The sequence below is a fragment of the Dinoponera quadriceps genome, unplaced genomic scaffold (assembly GCF_001313825.1).
Source record: "Dinoponera quadriceps isolate SergipeBrazil2010 unplaced genomic scaffold, ASM131382v1 scaffold46, whole genome shotgun sequence".
Classification (NCBI taxonomy): Eukaryota; Metazoa; Arthropoda; class Insecta; order Hymenoptera; family Formicidae; genus Dinoponera; species Dinoponera quadriceps.
In genome coordinates, this window is record NW_014554488.1 from 72,824 (window position 1) to 91,652 (window position 18,829).

Here is an 18,829-nt window from a genome sequence, read left to right on the forward strand (position 1 = left end):
ACCTCAACCCCCAGGAATTTAATAAGCAATTACCAGGGATGAAACGAGACGCATCCGTGTATCTGTATAACGAGGCGGTTTGCCGATGTGTGCGTGCGGATGGGCGCGAGAAAGAGAGGGCGAGAGAGCGAGAGAAACGGAGAGGAGGGAAGGGAAGCACGGGTTGTTGTAGAAAACGAAACAGAAGCGGGGTTGGAGGGAAGGGAGAAAGCGAGAGAGAGAGAGAGAGAGAGAGAGAGAGGGAGAGAATAAACGAGCAAAGCGGATGAGAGACAGAAGGCTGCACCTCGAGTCGATGGGGGTGGATACACAATATTTCCGATAAATTATGGCCGATTTTGTCGAATTGTTCGACGCGAGTGCGCGGTTTCATACGGTGCTGTTTAAAGATAGTCCGCCGCGGCATGTGTAAACTCACTCTCTCTCTCTCTCTCTCTCTCTCTCGGAAATTTTATTCGCGCGATCGCTTTATCCTCTATCTCTATCTCTTCTCCCATTGTCTCGCTTGCACACATAGAACACTGGTTGAACAAATAAATCGCGGCTGTCGCTACAGCAGCGTTCCCTGACGGTGATGTTTAAAAACGTGGAATTAATTCGCACACGTCAAAGAGTTAATTAGGATTGTACGGCAATTGGCGGACTGATGTTTTAGGGCAGATCGGGTGTGCCGATATAACATAAGCGTATTGCGGAGAGAGGGCCCTGTACTCTGCGGCCCTTTAGGATTTACGCGGTATGAATGTACCGGCGGCGCGGGGGTATAAAGAGAGATAGAGAGAGATAGGCAGATGAAGAGAGAGAGAGAGAGAGAGGGAGAGAGAGAACGGATGTCTGTGCGGCGTATGAGAGAACGGGTGATGGTAGGGGGGCGAGGAGGGGGAAGGGGAGAAGGTGGGTCCGTTTTCGTGGTTAATTGGCTGGGTGTATTTGCACGTACTTGCGGCGTAATTATGTGTATACACGTATGCACGTTACCTAATACCTAATAACGGCCTTGTGTGCCGGCGAGAGATATGATTCGTTCGCTTACGTAATGTCGCGACGACCGCGAGAACATAATTAAAGAGCACGGAATAAATTGCCGACGCGAGATTGAACAAATAACACGAAAAACTGTCGTTAGAGCCTCGTGCCGGCTGTCTCTCTCCCTCTCTTTCTCTCTCTTTCTCGATTTCCAAAAACCGTACGCTTGAGAGAGAGAGAGAGAGAGAGAGAGAGATATATATAGAAAGAGAGAGAAAGGAAGAGAAAACGAGAGGATTCTTTTTCAGCGGTCGTTTGCAAAATTTCAGAGACGAATGCGAGCGATATCGAGATGGAGGGCCTCGTGAAAAAACAGCGCCCAGGCATGTAATAGTCAGTGGTGTATACACCGATCGGCGGACTAAGAGGGAGAGAGGGAAACAGAGAGAGAGGGAGAGAGAGATGCGGCTTCCTCAAAGGGCGATATGGCTGACATCCAGATATTCCGGCCGTCGGTGCCTCCCCTTTCTATGTCTAGCACGGTGGTTTGTCATTCAAGGCACGCCGCCATAATTTGATATATTAGGTACACATAAGCGATGGCTGATCGCGGTTATTAGGTTGGGTACACGCTACAACCACCCCCGAACTCCCATCGGAACGACCCCTGACCTGTTCACTATCCCGCCCCCTCGTCGTCTCTTGTTCCTCCGTCTGGCCCCCTCCAGTCCCCCATACTTCGCCTCCCTCTGGCCTCGTCGATTCGCATCGCGCGGCTATTTGCTATGCCGCTCGCAGTCGCGAAATAGGATTATTATTATAGCCGTGCGCGCTCGCCAACTTTGACGGAGCCGCCCCGAAGTGCGGGAGGGCGCGAGAAAGAGAGACAGAGAGAGAGAGAGAGAGCAAGCGAGAGAAAGGAGAAAGAGAGAGGAGGAGGCGGAGGACGAGCGACGACAGCTCTTCCGCGTTTAGTTACTCGCGGAAATTTCGTGGGACGTTTTAAATGCGACGAACCGGGGCGCGCAAGAGAAAACATCTTCCCTAGGCTGAAGAAAGAAGAGCGTGATCGATGAGCAGCGATCAATTTCCGCTCGCGTCGAGACGAGTTTACGCTTGAGAATCACGCGTGATCAGTTCGCGCTTACGGTACATAGGCATTAGAAAAACTATTCGCGCTGGCGCCGCCGCCGTCGGGAAGTCTATTTAATTTTCCCGACACGGCGACTCATCGCGAAATTGGCCGGCCGATTAATAGGAATGTCGAACTCGTTTCGATGCTCCGACGCAAAAAGGCGAACGCACCCGTTCCGACTTCCATTATCGATAACGCCGGCTAAAATACAAACGGCTTATCATCGGCTATACACGGACCGCGTGTTACCCTCTTCCTCTCTATATCTCGCTTTTTTCCTCTCTCTCTCTCTCTCTCTTTCTCTCCCTCTTTCTCCCCTCTCTCGCACGCCCCGGCTTGATCGCGAGAGCGCATCGTTATCGTGCCGCGTGTAAACGTAGCGGGACACCTAACTGCAATTTGCGAAAAACCGCTCGCGCGTATTAACGCGCGCCGCCGCGCTCTCTTAATCCACGCGACGACGATCCGCTCGCTCTGCCCCGCCGCTGTTTTTCCTTCCCGGCCGCCGCCGGTCCACCGCTTTTGGACAGTTTCATTAATGCGCGACGATGTGCAAATTCATGTGCCGGTTCGCGCCTAATGAATCGCCCGGAATACCGTCGCGGTACTTTGACGACGACGGCGGAGGGAAACACACCCGGTATTCCGATAACGGAACGAGCGAGACGGGCGAATGACCGAATGACCGTCGCGACAGTCGCGAGTTTACGCTTATCTTTGCGATCCAGGAGATTTAAGCCTCCATGATTATTAAAATAATTGGTTCGTCAAACTATTTTCTTAAGAATCTTTTTCAATTTTAGCTAAATATTGATGGAAATATCCACGATATATATGTGTACACATATATACATATTTAAATATTCATATATCACATTCTATTATATGTGCACCTCTATTAGCTCAATTGACGTCTAAATAAAGCAATAATAAGAAAAATGACAAATAAATGTCTCCGCATTTGTAATATTATATATATATATTTGTCTGAATTTCATTCAAAATTAAAATTATTACTACATAACAGTTAAATAAAGTTATAAGGAAATCTTTTTTCCCGCAAATGAACATACGAGTTGTGTTCAGAAAATAACGGGAATTTTCGTTTTTTGAAAAAAATATTTATTTATTCGTCTATATTAATATTGTCGCTTTCAAAATAGTCCCCATTAGATATTATGCACTTGTGCCTGCGCTTCTTTCAATCCTCGAAACACTTCTTAAACTCGATCTTTGGGATAGCCTTTAGCTCTTTCAGCAATGCGCTTTTAATGTCATCTATGCTTGTAAAACGACGGCCCTTTAAGGTTCTCTTTATTTTTGGAAATAGGAAAAAGTCATACGGAGCCATGTCTGGCGAATATGGAGGCTGGGGCATCGTTACAGTATTGTTTTTGGCCAAAAATTCACGAACAAGCAATGAAGTGTGAGCAGGTGCATTACGCTGCCACGCGTTTCATACCCAAAACATTCGAAAAAATTTCATGGCATGAGCCAATCGATATGCCAACATCATTATTATCAGCGACTTCTCTGATTGTGATTCGGCGATCGTTCATAACCATTTCTTTCACTTTTTCCACGTTTTCATCGGTTGTTGATGTGCTGTGCCGTCCGGGGCGTTCGTCATTTTCAACGTCTTCACGGCCATCTTGGAAACGCTTATACCACTCGTAAACTCTTGTTTTACTCATAGCAGACTCACCATAGGCCTTTGTTAAAATTTCACAAACTTTGTTACACTTTATTTCATTTTTTACGCCAAATTTGATACAAATTCTTTGATCCATTTCTTTTAACAAACGAAAATCGCCGAGCTCATAAAAACACGTCTAACCTTAGCGGCTGCCACAGACAAAGTAAACAATGAATACAGCTGAAAATTTTATCATACTTCAGGGGCATGTATACCAACATAATAAAAAAAAATTTTGACGATCGGACTCCCCAAACCCGCGAAATTTAAAAATTCCCGTTATTTTATGAACACACCTCGTATGTAGAGGCTCTTTAATATCGTCATTGAAAATTCGGCATTTTACGGACCAATTACCTCAAGAATACGCGAGAAAGATTCTTGCCTTGGTTTGACACAGATCGCCCGATATTTCCGTCGAATCGCATTGGACGAATGAAACTTACACTTTGCGCCTTTCATTCTCACTGGCGAAATTTCGTTCACAATTGGAAACATCTTGATGAATCTTACGTACGAGTGATTCATCATTTCTTACGCAACATATCGATCGCGCAACAAATTTATCGCATTCACGATTCCGAACTTTATTATATTACGTGCGATCGTATATAACCACGATGCGTACTCGGTAGCTTGGTTTTTTTTTTTGCGAGTTTCCTTCGCTCTTCGTTTCGCGCGTTTCCCTCCGGCGAAACGTTGATTCCACGAACGCTTCGCTGGGGATTAGTTACGCGCGGAATATGAGTATCGACATTATCGAGCGGTTTTGTCAAAGGACACCAGGGCGACGTCAGGACAAATACGTTTCGAGGCACGACGATCGCGCGTCATTTATTATTCAGCGGGTGGAAAAGGCTCGCCGCGCCGCTCGCCCTCCTCTGCGTGTATTTCGATCGCAGATAAACCTACCTACCGGCGAGCGCGCGTAATGCGGGCTTTACTTTGGCGATTAGGTCCTTTTCCACGAGATGCTCGATTTGTCGGACGGCCGATCCGTGCGGAGAGGAAGTAATTCGTATTCCGAAAATAAATCCGCCCGAGTTACCGGATGGCCTCGTGAAAATAACGAGAGGCGGGAAGGGAGAGGGGAAACTTCCGTTCCGCGCGCAAGCAATTAACCTGTTTTGCTTAACACATAAACTTTTAATAAAAGAAATAACATAAAATAAAGAACGAAATAGATAAATTAGGCCAGATTAACAAGGTTCGTGCAGTTGCACGCCATAACAAGCTGGATCGGAACATCGGTCGGCAGAAATGTTTTGTAGTTTTTCAACAAATTTTTTCGATCAGGCGCTTTCCTCACAAATTAGAAAATATTTAAAAATTAATAAAATATATCGCAAAATATCTAAAATACTTGAAATATAAGCGCGTGCGCGGAAGCACTAGAATGTGGTTCCCGGTCGGATCCGACCCAATCTTGTTATTCGAGGGTTAAGAATTAGCGGTGAAGAACGTTCGGGCTATTTGAAAGCCCAAATTTTCGAGTGGTTTTCGTGTTCGATGCAAAGAGTTTAATTGCTCTCTTATTCTCGCGGACTGATTGCTGTAATATTAAAAACGCGTTTAACCGCGCGATGGCTATTATTAACCCTCAAAGGCGGCTTGTCAACGCGCGCCGCCCGGCATAAATGCCACCTGATATCTCGGCAATGATAAATGTGACAGACCACCGTGCTCCTTTTCCGCTCACGACGCATAAAATGTTGCCTCAAAGGAGACCAAAGCGCCGCTCGGTCCGCCGGATTCCGAGAGCGAATCATCCGCCCGCGCGTTTGCTCATGCTCACACGCGCACCCCGCACTTAGCTTGTTGTATTTAATTACGAACGACATAGGCCCCCCCCCCCCCCACATCTTCATTTGTACGTACGACTGATGCACGGATAATGCAATTTCCCCGTTGTAATCAAGTCCACCGAGTTATCGCTGAAGCGAGCGCGAAATCGCGCGCGCAAAGATACGCGGAGGCGCGGAATAAATTTCCCGCGCACGAAAGAATATAAAATTCGCCGTCTTTGAAAAATTTGTACGCTAACTGAACAACAAATCTGCACTGAAGAAAAGAAGGTAATAATTACTAAGATTTGGTTAGATAGTTTTATTTAAATTGCTTAGTTACCGCGATCAAACCATTTAATACTATATATAGATATATAGTATATGGTAGAGGAAAAGGTAGTATTATGTCCTTTAGCCTACTTGCACTGTTGTACAATAACTTTGTTAACAATGAATATTTTAAATTGATAACTGGAAGATTATATTTGTCAGTGTTGTTCGATCGATTCTAGACCGAAAGACATGAAATATTTATTACTTAGGACGTTATTTATATAAATATGGCGACACTGCATAATGAGTTGAAAAGAAACAGGGGTGATATAATGTGGCTCGCAAATAAAATAGATTTTAAAAAATTGGTTTCTTTTAAACTTTGTTAAAATAACAGAATGTTTTATTACAAAATTATGTATGTATTTAAAATAAATTTTTGTAAGAAATAACAATGAATATAACCGTGAATAATTAACATAGATATTTTGTATTTTTATGTTAGAAGATACAATCTGCCAGAAGGACAGTAGCGTAGTGCAGACAGTAGTGCAGCAATAAATTATAGATTAGAATCAACTTGTCAAACAACTACTTTGATAAGAAGACTTTGAAAAGGAGGTCATATTATCGTATTATTAGCATTCTTACGGGACCACATTAGCAAAATGCCATTGTCATTGTTTAACTGTATATAACTTGAAATATGCAGCAGAATAAAATGAATAAAATAACAAACAAATTATTCAAGTATACATATATTCGTATGATAATACGTCCAAGTTTAAGAAGAATGAGGAAGCATATGTAATAAAAGCTAAAATATATTTTTAAAACGCTTCGAAATGCTTGCAAGTGAAAATGCATTGTAATAAATGCCAACCATTATATATTGGCATAGTAACGTTATTGCGTAACGGCGAGCTACTAAAATAAGCAAATAATTTCATAAATAATTGCTAAAATTCGTCATCTAATAGCGGATATATTGAAAGAGAACCATAATACAAGGACCAAAATATTTTTTCCTTTACATAATAAATGGTACTACAGTACAATATATGCATGAAAAAAAATAATTTTACTGGCAAATTGTTAGTTACTATGAGAATAACAGAAAGATTTGTTATACGGAAAAAATGTTACTATTCTAGTAAAATCATTGTTGTGACGGTGATAAAATTCAATTGGCATAATCAAATTATTTTGCTATCTAGATATCCAGCAAATATCAATGAATACTCTTAACAAATCTTTTAACCGTTCCTATAGCAACTATTTTCTGTGCTAGCAAAATAACTTTTTCCGTGTGGTATTAAATGATTCGACCGCAGTAACCAAATAATTTGGTTGAAACTATTTAATCAAATCTTTGTAATTGTTACCGAACTTTTTTCCAGTGTATGTAATGTACGAACGTTTTCTACGTTCTACGTTCTAGTAATTAAATCTTAAAGCTATATAAAATCAACGACAAGCAGCCGATAAGGTTCGACATTTAGGAACAGATTAATATCACACAATTTTGTTCGGCAAGCTGTAGAGGTTTGTTGAATTAAACGGTCCATTTTTTTCCATGGCGGCGATGCGGAGAACGCGTGTTACGTGTCTCGCCGCGCGTATCCTATCCTGCGGGGACGCGACGCACGTGTCACGTATGTGTGTATATGTGTGTGTGTGTGTGTGTGTGTGTGTGTGTGTGTGTGTGTGTGTGTGTGTGTGTGCATATATATATATATATATATATGTAATTTACACGAACGCGACGTGCTCTCTCGTAACCGTTGTTACTTTCACCTCCTTTCTATTGTCATTGTCGAAGAGTTGAAGTCTTTATTCAAAGCAGCCAAACTTCATTTACAATTATATTCGCGGCGTTACGGTATATTGTCTCGCGCGCGTACGCTTTCTCCCCATTACGAATTCATCGGTGATTACGAATTCGAGGTCGAACCTGTCGCGAAAATTTCGGTGCCACTTACTCTTTTCTCTCTCGCTCGGCTTCTCGATTTTCGCCTCGCTATCGAATTCACATTTGCAAGCGAAGCAACCGCCACGTTTTATCACGCGTTCTCCGACTTTCCGTCGAATTCGGTCGATTAATAAATTGATCGATCGACACACCGTCCCGCGAACAGTGGCGAACGGACAAGCCGGAAGGAAGCCGCGAGAGCCGATGCGATCCGTGGTCCTCCTCCGTTTGTCCGTCCACTACTTCGATCCGGGCAACATCGTTGGATCACACGGGAACCTGTTCAAATATCATTACTCGGCTTGATGCCGAGTCAAACGCGAATATCGCGAGATCGCGCAAACATTTCGTGAATCAGCCTCTACCATCGCGTACGCGCCGCCGCCGCTGCCGCCGCCAGCAGCAGCGTAACCACCTTCTGCGGTATTCTCTTAATTTCCCCCGTGAAATCGCTGTCAAGTTGAACGGATTAATTCCTCTCTATTTGCCGCGGCCATTCGCCCCCCCCCCCCTTCTCTCCCGCTCGCGTAATCTTGTCGGGGGAGGGTTGTAACGAACGGTATTGATTTAATGACCGAATTATGCCTCGATTAAATCGCTCGCTCGAGCACCCTCGATTTCATACGATCTTAACGCAAAATAATCCTCATAATTAATAACGTCGGCGTATATTTTCTGGGAAAATGGAACGCACCGTGAGGGAGGGAAAGAGAGCGCTTTCGCGCCGGGTTCTTTAATTATTCTCGCTTATTATACGCGATTACTTTGTAAATGTTTCATTGCTCGTGCGCGCATATTGATAATACCCGGCCGGAGGGGTAAATAAGCGAACCGTCGTCGCTCGACGGCTCGAGTTTTTATAACGGAGACCGCCGTGTTCAATTAGATGGTGGCGCGTTATCGCAACGACGGCGACGACTACTACCACCACCACGGTCTCGAGTAAGTTACAACGAGCCGGCCAGGGACCCCGCGTATTACTCCGATAATCGTCGTCGCGACACTCGCCTCCTTCTTTCGGTCAGCAATCTGGCCGTCCGCTCGTTAGCGCGCGACTCGGCCATGAAAACTGTTCCTGTCGCCGTGGTAAACTTTTCTACTGGCGAAAATTACAATAATTACAAGTCGCTGCCGTACGGCTATACGCGCGCGCACGCACATACGTGTGTACACTTTCTTCGACACGCGATTCCGACTCGAACCGACGGCGACATTGCGATCTCCGGCGCCGAGGACTTTCGGAAACACGCGTGTTACACGCGCGATATATGTGTGCAAAATTTCAAATTTATCCCCGAGAGCACGAATTCAAAGTTTCCCGGAGGAAAGCCGTCGTGGCACGCGGTGAAAAAAAAATCGATAGGGTCGTTCGGACTGCGCGGCTACGGGGAGTTAAAGTCAGAGATCGAAGATATCCATAATTTCGCAACGCCCATTAAGAAGTAATGGGTCTCTCGCGCAGCTTCTCGTGTTTCCGAAGCCGCGTCGGAGATTTCCGCGTCTTAAATCATTAACTCCGCCGTTTCTTCCAGCCTGCCGCGGCACATGAGCGAGGGGAGGGGGGGGAGTAATAAGAATTTTTGGACACTCGCTCGTTTATTCGCTCGCGTGCGCGTTCGTCGAACTCAGAAATTACGAAGTTCGAGGGGCGGCGGCACCGTGGCGGCTGCTGACCAAGGGCGGGAAATTCCCGACTCGAGGCCGCGGTCGAAGCGGGTGGCAGCCGCGGGCGAGGCGGTGGTGGCTGGCAGACAGGGGGTGGTGAAAATTTCAGCCCGGCGGTGGCCCGAATTAAGCGTCTAATTGTAAAGGCGACATGTGCGAGGGAGCTGTCGGTGAGGGGAAGGGTGGACGACGACTAGCGCGCGCGGTAGGGGCGCGCGTAGGTCGGTCGGAGGTGAGAGAGAAGGTGGCGGGGGTGAAGGTAGCAATTAACTTCTCCTCGCGAGATTAGAGCGAGATATTACGAGATATCGAGCGACTTAACGGCAACACGCGAGAGACTTCAAAGGCAGTAATAAACTGCCTCTAATGAACCCCTTATCGCCGCTGCTGCCGCGCCACCACCCATCCACCCCACCCACCCACCNGCTTCTACGCTCCCTCTCTTCGTTTCCCTCAGCACCTCCGGCGACCTACCGTTTCTCTACCGTACGTACGTACGTACGTGCCTTCCTTCCCTCGATGCCCGCGATGCGGGCTGAATCGAGCGCGGAAAATACGTCGCGTTCTCTTTCACGCCCACGCGATCGAGAGAGGCTCTTCTCTCTCTCAACTGTTATCAACGTTACTACTGTTACCGCTGCTATTAATTTCGCCCCTCTATAACGTCGCATTGTCGTTATTATCGATGCCGGTGAAATACACGTTTTATCACTCTCGCTGGCTCGCTCGCGTGTTTTCTTTCTTACGTCGTCGTCTCTTTCTCCCTCCCCCTTTCCCGCTATCTCTATCTCTTGCTTCCCATCCTTCCGTTATCAACCAGCTGTGCTCCGACGGTTACACCAGCGAGCACATTGGCGTTATCGTTGTTGGCTCCGCTCGAGTTTGGCTCCGATTCAATCAAAATCAAAAGCGGACGACGATCCCGCTCGATCATCGACGAGGCGTTTCGCTCGTTTCGAAAAAGAGTCGCAAAGACTCGAGGGGAGAGAGAGAGAGAGAGAGAAGGAGAGCTGGCTCTCCTTCATCGATGTCGTCGTCGTCGGTTCGTCGCTCGTCGTCGCGGCGCTGCGCGGCATGGCGCGTCGTCGGGCTCCGTCAAGCCCAATCATGTTGATTCAACAAAGTACCTACCTACCAAATTGCTGGAATTTGGTATTCGGCCAGAAAGATAGAGGGAGAAGGAGCCAACGGAGCAAGCTAGAGAGGACTGGAAGCCGTCTGATTGCACATCTAGGACAAACCAGCATCACGACGACGTCGCTCCAGCGGAAAGCCGAGCGATGATTGGCCGCTCTCTCTGTCATTCCCCTTTTCCTCGATCCCTTCAGCCCTCGTCGTCCGTACGCCCGAAACCCGATGGCGTTGGGGGCTGGGGGTGATTGGACGCATCTCGGTGATTGTGGCACCCACCATCCACCCCCGACTACGCGCTCTCTCCCCCTCTCTCTCGCTCGCTCGCTCTTTCTCCTTCCGTTTCGTCCTGGTCCACCGCGCCATCCCTCCCTCCTACACGGCTGTAAATCGAGTTTACCCTCTTGCCGTGGCTCAGCCCTTCAATCAAACTGATTGAAACATTCCTTGAATCCAAAAGAAACGAACCGCCATCCCTTCTCCCTCTCTCTCGCCTCACCCCGCTATCTTTCCGAGTCGCACCGCGCGCGCTATCCTCTCCATCCATCTGTCTATCCACTCTCTCTCGGCCCGTGCGGATATACATCCGTCGTTCTCTTTTCGACGACGGGAGGAAGTGGCCGCCTCCGCTCGCGCGGGGAGACACCGATGGTGTTGCGAGACACAACCGGGTTGGTTTCAATTCCGACGGTAGTTTGATTGTAAAGCTCCGCAGCGCGGGGTATAAAGCGCTTAGAGTGATATGATGCACCGAATGCGCGTCCGCGTAAGCGCGTGCCGTTGCCTCAAGTGGGGATCATAAGCGAGAGCTCGACACACCACAGGCGCGCAGCCTGAAACACGACGACCGTTCGCGTATTTGCCCGCTAATTCTTCGCCCTCGGAGGCCACGCGACAAACGCGGAAGGATACATCGACCGTTCTTTGTCTCCTCTTTAACCTCATTATCCTCGAGTCATTAAACGCATCTCTCGACGAAGACCGGTGATCCGTGTGTTTCTTTTCAACGCGCACGACAGTCTTGTCTTTTAGATTCATCTTTACGGCTGGTTTTCAATTTTTTCTTAACCACGCTCATCCACATCTCATGCTTGTTTAACTAAACTAAATCTAATACATAAATAATGTAACCTCTTTATATCTTTCTCATTATTTCTATTTCATTTTTCCCACTACGTTTTTTCTTCACAACCTCATAACTAATTACTTATCCTTCCCCTCCCCCCCCCCCCNCCCCAAATTATTTTCCACTCAATATTGCATTGGACACAATTTACTCCTTTCCTTTTACACGCCTATCCTTCCTACCTTATTTCTCTTCTACTATACCCTTTCCTTTATCATTAACTTTACTCCTCCCCCTCTTTCCTTTTGCCAGCATATCTACGCTCGCTTTAATCTATACCATCCAAACACGATTTCTATTACACATTAACCTTTATGCGCTTGTGGGGATATTCCGTAGAGCGCATAATAAGTGAATCTTCCTCCCCATCTCTCTCTTTCCCCCCTCGTAGTTTACTCGAGTCTGATTTTTCGAAGGAAGGAAGGAAGAAAGCAGGCCATCGGGAGATAGACGATGACGACGACGACGCTAGATCTGTCCCGAGGACGGAGGCGCCTCGTAGTCAAATATTGATACTAGGCCGGACCAAATCGCTCGACTATGCCAACAGATTAGGACGTACGTGCGCTACGGGCGAGTAATAGCAATCGCGCGATAAGGAAGGACCGACCAACGAATTTCAAGTATACCGATAACGTTGGTCTGCCCTAATCGACATGCGAACAATCACACGGAACTACGTCCCCCCTCCCTCCCCCCGCGTTGCGCAACCATATTTTAGAGACACCCGCCGCCGCATTATTACGAAACGTAAAAACGCAACTGGCGCAGCGCGTTTAACTGCAGCGTGAAATGCAAGAAATGTCATTCTATGCGTTCGCTCGTTCCTTCGCTCGCTCGTTCGCGCGCGCGCGCGGATATAACCGGTTGGCGGGGTAAAAAAAGGACTGACAGTTCCATTACCTCCGGTACGTGCGCGGCCGGGCCAGGTTGTGCCGATCTATTTCGGTGGGACTAACTAAGTTCAGCGTCTGTTTCTCATTAAATTGCGCTCTGACCTCGAATCCCTCTAAATTTGGAACGGCCACGCCGATTAGGTGCATATTCATCGTGCGCGCGCGCGCGGCGATCTCGTAGTTTCGAATCGTTCGCTCTCGTCGTCGATGAGCGATCGGAGCCAAGGATGTGCGTGAGCGTGCACGCATACGTAAGCGCATACACAGACGCACGCGTTGCGCCGAGTGTAATGCGGTAATCGTATCGAGATAAATTTCCAGCCCGCTCATTATCGGTGTAACGATATACTCTTATGCACGGAGAATATTCAATCGGACGAGCGAAATGTAAATGGGCGAAATGTAAATTTCCTGAGATAAGATCTCGGTCGCTAAATATAAACGTGCCGTAATTATTCTCTCCCCCTCCCCCCCTCCCGACGGAGCCTACGACATCGCCAACCCTCCGTATTCGTCTGCTTTCGTAACCGCGTTTTCGCGCGTTCTTTCACTCTCAACCGTCCCCGAGACGTTCTTCTCTCATTATTCCCCATATTCCCACATCCTCTCTCCCTCTCTCTCTATATATATTCCTACATTCTCGCTTCCTAAGGAGATTAGTTCTCTGGTTGTTTAAAGCGCGAGATACGAATGCGATCCCGCGATGCGTGCTCTTCAACGGGCACCTCGATCGCGTCGTACAGGAACATTGTTTCCGAACGGCGTGATCGGCTGAGGAATTGAAGAAAAGGAGAGAGAGAGAGAGAGAAAGAAGGCATATATGACCGCGAGATATGACGATAAAACGGCGACTTCCTAATCCGCGACTATTTTGCACGAGAGGAATGTTGATTACACGATATTGGCTGCCAGGAATCCCGGCACGGTATAAACGAATGAACGAACGAACGTGCGCGCGCGCCAAGTACCACAATAAATTAGCCGTAATGGCCGCACAATAACAGTATTTATTATTAATAACGAAGCGCGATGGGCGTTGTTATTAGTTTGAAGAAATTAGACGGCGCGATTCCGCGTGGCGCAGTTTTCCGCGCGTGCGCCCGGGATATACCCGACGAATGAATGCGACGTGGTGGCGCGCCGCACGACGACGTACCTAATTTAATGGAAGCGATAATTTTCAGCTTATTCACGAGCGGCTATCGCTATCATTAACTCTTCGGCGGCGATAAGCGGACGATACGCCGGGAAAGAAAGATCGCGTACACGTATGTTTCGTCGACTGAACTCGTATGACGGCGTGTCTTCGTCCCCCTTTCTTTCCGTGAAAAGGTCGAGAGATTATTCATATCGGCCTTCTCTTCGTTCGCAAAAACGCTTTCTCTCCCGGTTAATTAGTTTCACCTTCTTCGAGGACTCGCGTCCGATTACGAAGTATAACATATGTAGATTAGTGCTCGACTCACCGTCTGTAGTCGCTTTTGCAGAGGATCATGCCACTTCTGGTGTAACAGGACTGGCCGATTTCTGCCAATGCCGTGCCGCAATACGAGCACTTGAGGCAGCCATTGTGCCAGTACCGATCCATCGCCAGCAACAGCCATCTTTCCACTATTTGTCCGCCGCAGCCGGCGCATTGCTGAATACCCGTTGACGCGCTTGGAACTCCCTCTTGCTGGAACGGAAAATTTGATTTCGCTCGGTCAGTCGTCTGACGGTCCCCGCCCGACGTTCGAATTCGCAAAGAGAGCGAGCGATTTTCCGACCGGTCGATCCGCGACTTTCGCTAGGCGAGTTAAAATTATTCGCAAAATAAGAATGCAATTTTGTGATAACCGACACGATAAGGACTACTTTAACAGACCGCGCGCATGGAGTTTGTGGGGGAGAGCGAATTGCGACACGCTTTTAGAAATCGTTTCCAGCCGCGTTATAAATAGAAATTCAAGCATCGCGGTAATTAATGCGAAATAGAAAGTCATTAACGGCCGCTAAATCATCACGGCGCCTTAAGTGCGCGTGCGCAGCAGGCTTATTATGAATGCTCACTCGTGATTATGCAAACGCACGTAGGCGAACGTAACTCTTCGCTCGCCGGATTCACAAGTTACTCGCTAATTTCACCTCGTACAATGTTGCCCAATACCGAATTAACGCCGAAGTCCCGATTTGCCGTTAAATCGCCGTGAATGAGCGCGCTCAGTCTCGATTCCCTTGTCTCGCGCTACCCGGGCCAAAATTCGACGCGATGCGGCGACAAGAACCTTCAGAAAGCTATCGCTCTATTTGAATATATTGTTTGCGTCGCCGTTTTTTTTCCGGCAGCGGAAAACGAGTGTGTGTGTATGTGCGCGCGCGTAATTGAACGAGCACTCGCGAAGAAAAAGGAACGCTCACTTTTGGGTCCTCCTCGATGAAAACAGGCGCGTTTTTGTTCGTTTGCCCGCGTCTCTCATCGGCCGGTTTCTAACACCGGATTTAATTGAGGATGAAAGAACGAAGATCGAATCAAGAGGAAGGAAACGAAACGCAAGCTACTCCGCGAGTCTTCGCGTTTCAATCGCTTTCCTCCTTTTTCCTCCGGCGCGGCGAGCTCACGCGCGATCAAGACGTATTTGTACACGCTTATCCGCTATCCATCGATGCCAGATAATCTCGCGATGTAGCATCACATTCGGGCGGTAATGTGCGCGCGTGTAGCTATGCGACACGGTACGCTACGCACAGCAACAACGCACGACTTACGCGTCGGGGATAGAATGCGAGCGAGCGCGTTAATTGCCGCGTCGACGAATGTGCGTGCCGTGTACGTACACGACTCCGAGGGGCACGCGTCGCCGGCAAAAATGTCGCGGAGTACGCTTACTTTGATTTCCGTCTTGATGTCGGGGAAGCACTTAATCTGATTCATCCGCGACGTAATCGTGCTGTAGTGGTGCGTATGTACCTCCATGGCGCACTTACACTTTGTGTATATACGTGTGAGCGTGTCCTTCTTCACAAAACGATAGAAAAAGAGAAGGAGGAACGTCGAAAACACAATCTCGGATTCACTCGGCCAATGATATCACTCGGCCTCGAACGACAAGTTCCCGTTGTGGGTACACTCACTTTCCCCCACCGCGACTCGCGGGATTTCAAGGATCAGGTTCTCCTCGAATTTGCGCGTCTCCGCGTGGGACCATGGGGACACGACGGTCGGTGTAAACGATGCTTTACAGTACAACGTACAACGAGCGCCGTCGCTGGACTCGCTTCCGATTTCGACGACGCGCGTTTCCCCGCGCGGTACAGTCATGGAGCGCGAGCGCGAGGAGAGGAGGCGAACGTGCGAGCGAACGAACTGAGCGAAACGGAGCGCGGTCGAGACCCAACTGGCTGGTGCTGCGGGCCCCCCGAATGCCTCGCGGGCCTGCGGGTTCAGGTACCTTGTGGCTCGGGTGGGGAGGGTAGGTGGGGGATAAAAAAGCAGGCCTAGAAAGGACCTAACCGACGCTGAAAGAGGACGCGAGAGCAGGATGGAAAGAGGGATCCGCGCGGTGAAGGAAGGGGGGCCCCGAGTCGGTCGGGAGGGGAGGTGAACGGTGGACCCACTGCTCGTGTGGTAGAGAGAGAGAGAGCCAACGGCTGGGGGAAGAGGAAGGGACGCGAGGGTCTTTCCATAGCATCGGTCGAGAGAAAAAGAGAATGGGAAAGAGACGAAGAGCGAGGAGAGGTGCGAGGGAGGGGTGTATATTCTGGGACAAGTTCCCTAAGTACGACGGAGTCGTACAATGTTGTTGTGTAAAGCGAAAGTCGGAGTGAATTTTCGGAGATATTATTCGAAAATTCTAGCGTTCGCGGTACACACGCAGCGATGGAAAGGATGAAATGTGAGAAAGTACGAGGAGGAAAATTGAGAAAGGAGAAGCTACTGCAACAAAGAAGAGAAAAGAATAAAAAGAGGGATTAAAAAGAGATATACTGGGGGGGAAAAAGGAGTAGAGAAGATGGAGGGACCGAGAGTTGGAGGATTGCGAGTTAAAAAAGGACTCTGGGCCACAAAGCCGCGAGCGAACGGAAACACAGAGTGTCCAAAATGACGGAGGGATACAGAAAAGAGAAGAAGGTTCCTCGCGAGTGCGAGAAAGGCAAAGAAGGCGACGAGAGAGAGAGAGAGGAAGGAAGGGGGAGAGAGGCGCAAGTACGAGGAAGAGAGGTAGTGACGGAGACGGAATAATGAAAAGAGAAGGCCCGGTAAGAAGGGGAAGGGTAACAAGAGAGTGAGAGAGAAAGAGCTGGCGTGAGATGAAGAGGACGGGACTAAGAGAGAGCATAAGAAAGAACGACGAAAGGACAGAAAATCCGGAGGTTCGAGGATGCGGGAGAGCGTCCGACGATACGTGGTTCATGGGACCGAATATTCGATGATTTAAGGCGGAGAATCGAAGCATCTAATCATCCGAGAAAGATAGAAGAGATGCGCGATGATGATGGTACAATGCCGGAGGATAATAATCGAACGGGCCCAAGAGCCGAGAGCGACCAACGCTTTGAAAGCGCAAGTCCCAGAGAATGCGAGGTTTCAGGAATCGAGGATTTTTTCGATGGCCGCTATTCTTGGACGAATGGAAGAAGAAGAAGAGTCCGCTGACGGTCAACAGAAGAGGGCCATTAGAAGGAACGAAACGATCTGGGGAAGCAAGCAGTTCGAGCAGAGAGAGAGAGAGAGAGGAGAGAAGGAGAACGTCATGCGATGGGAGGGAGGCAGAGGGGGGGCTGGGTAAAGGTTCGGGTAAAAGGATGCAAGAGAGGGAACCGCGCCGGGCCCCTCCGCCCCTATTCAATTATATTTCTCCATCATAAATGCCTATATTGTTACGTTTGTCAATGGCGAGGTAAGTGAGGGTCGGTGGACGGATAATGCCCGCTGAATTGCAGCCTGTGACCCCACGTTATGGCGTTTCTGGGCCCTTTGTGACGAACGCGCTAGGGGCCCGAGACCCTCTCCGAGAGGCCGCGTCGTTGGAACCACCTGTATATCTTTCCTATATACTGCTTCATTCGATCGCGTGCGAGAAACCGAGTTTCGGATCGCTCGTAACTGAAAGTAAATCTCGAGACGTTTCTTTTAAAGCGGGGACGCGAATATATATCTCCACTCACCTTGATCGTACAGTTGTTGTTGTGATTCACCGACTGATACGCCGGATGCCCCGGCATGTGTGGGTGGGGGTGTCCAGGGTGATGTGTATGATCCTGCATCATGCCTCCTCCACCGTGATGATGCCCGTTGCTGCCCATGCCTTGTCCAGTTTGCAAGGAGGCATAGGGGGTGGCGGGATCGCCGGCACCGGCAGCGTGCGGGGGCGAATGGGGGCTGGGTAGATCGGGGGTAGTCGTGGTGCCGCCACCGCCGCCGCCACCGCCGCCGCCGGTCCCATACGCGTGATGCGGCCCGCCGGGCCCGCTGTGATGCGGACTGCTCGAGAGCGAGGGGTGGTGGGGGTAGCCTGCGGAGTGGCCTGGATGGTGGGGGTTCATGCCAGCGGTTAGCGCGCTCGCCAGTTTGCTGAGTGAGAGGGTGGGCTCGGGGAGCCCACCGTCAGCTTGCGGACGCGAAATAGGTTGAGGAGCGCCCTTGCGTTGCGCTAGTTCTTTCTGATATTCCTGGAGCCGGTGTTGCCGGCAACTTTGCGCTTTCTGCTGCTGCTGACGGAGATCTGCAACAAGAAGAGGCTGCCTTTCAGTCGCATTCTCCGAGTCGTCGCTTCCGACGAACGCTCGCGGGGAACGCAATCGGCCGAACGCTCGATAATAACCCACCCGACGATAACTCAAACAAAGCTTAGAAATGTTTCTCGTCGCAATTAGTACCCACGGAGCAACATTATCCGGATGTTTTCCTTCCCGAGCGATATCGCGCATTGCTCGAGCCGGGTCGTAAAGAAGTCGAGTACTTTATCGCCAGCATAACCCCGATAAGCCCGCGCGACACGTGGTGGTTGCTTACGACAGACACGGTAGTAGAAAAGTAGTCGAATGCAAATGCCGGAGGGGGCAAGTGAGCTCCGTCAAGGAGGATACATTAGAATTCGTGAAACGCCCTGACCTGCCCCTTGTCGAAAAGGACCGTGAAAGCGCCAAGTGTGACCTGTGCGCGCAGCACGCCCACCTTAATTAACAATAATCGTCTTTCCCGG

General features: G+C 48.9%; 1 protein-coding gene across 2 annotated transcripts in view; it reads right to left on the bottom strand.

Moving 5' to 3' along the window:
- Nucleotides 1-18,829, bottom strand: part of LOC106751512 (LIM/homeobox protein Lhx9) — an 85,598-nt gene that overhangs the window by 22,357 nt on the left and 44,412 nt on the right. The window contains exons 1-2 of one of the 2 annotated variants that reach the window (XM_014632422.1): nucleotides 17,793-18,267; nucleotides 14,114-14,322 (exon numbers count right to left, since the gene is read on the bottom strand). In XM_014632422.1, coding sequence (XP_014487908.1) covers nucleotides 14,114-14,322; nucleotides 17,793-18,170 — 587 coding nt within the window. In that variant the 5' untranslated portion in view covers nucleotides 18,171-18,267. Of the gene's footprint in view, nucleotides 1-14,113; nucleotides 14,323-17,792; nucleotides 18,350-18,829 lie in introns of those variants that run through there. The other variant, XM_014632415.1, reaches the window with a different exon arrangement.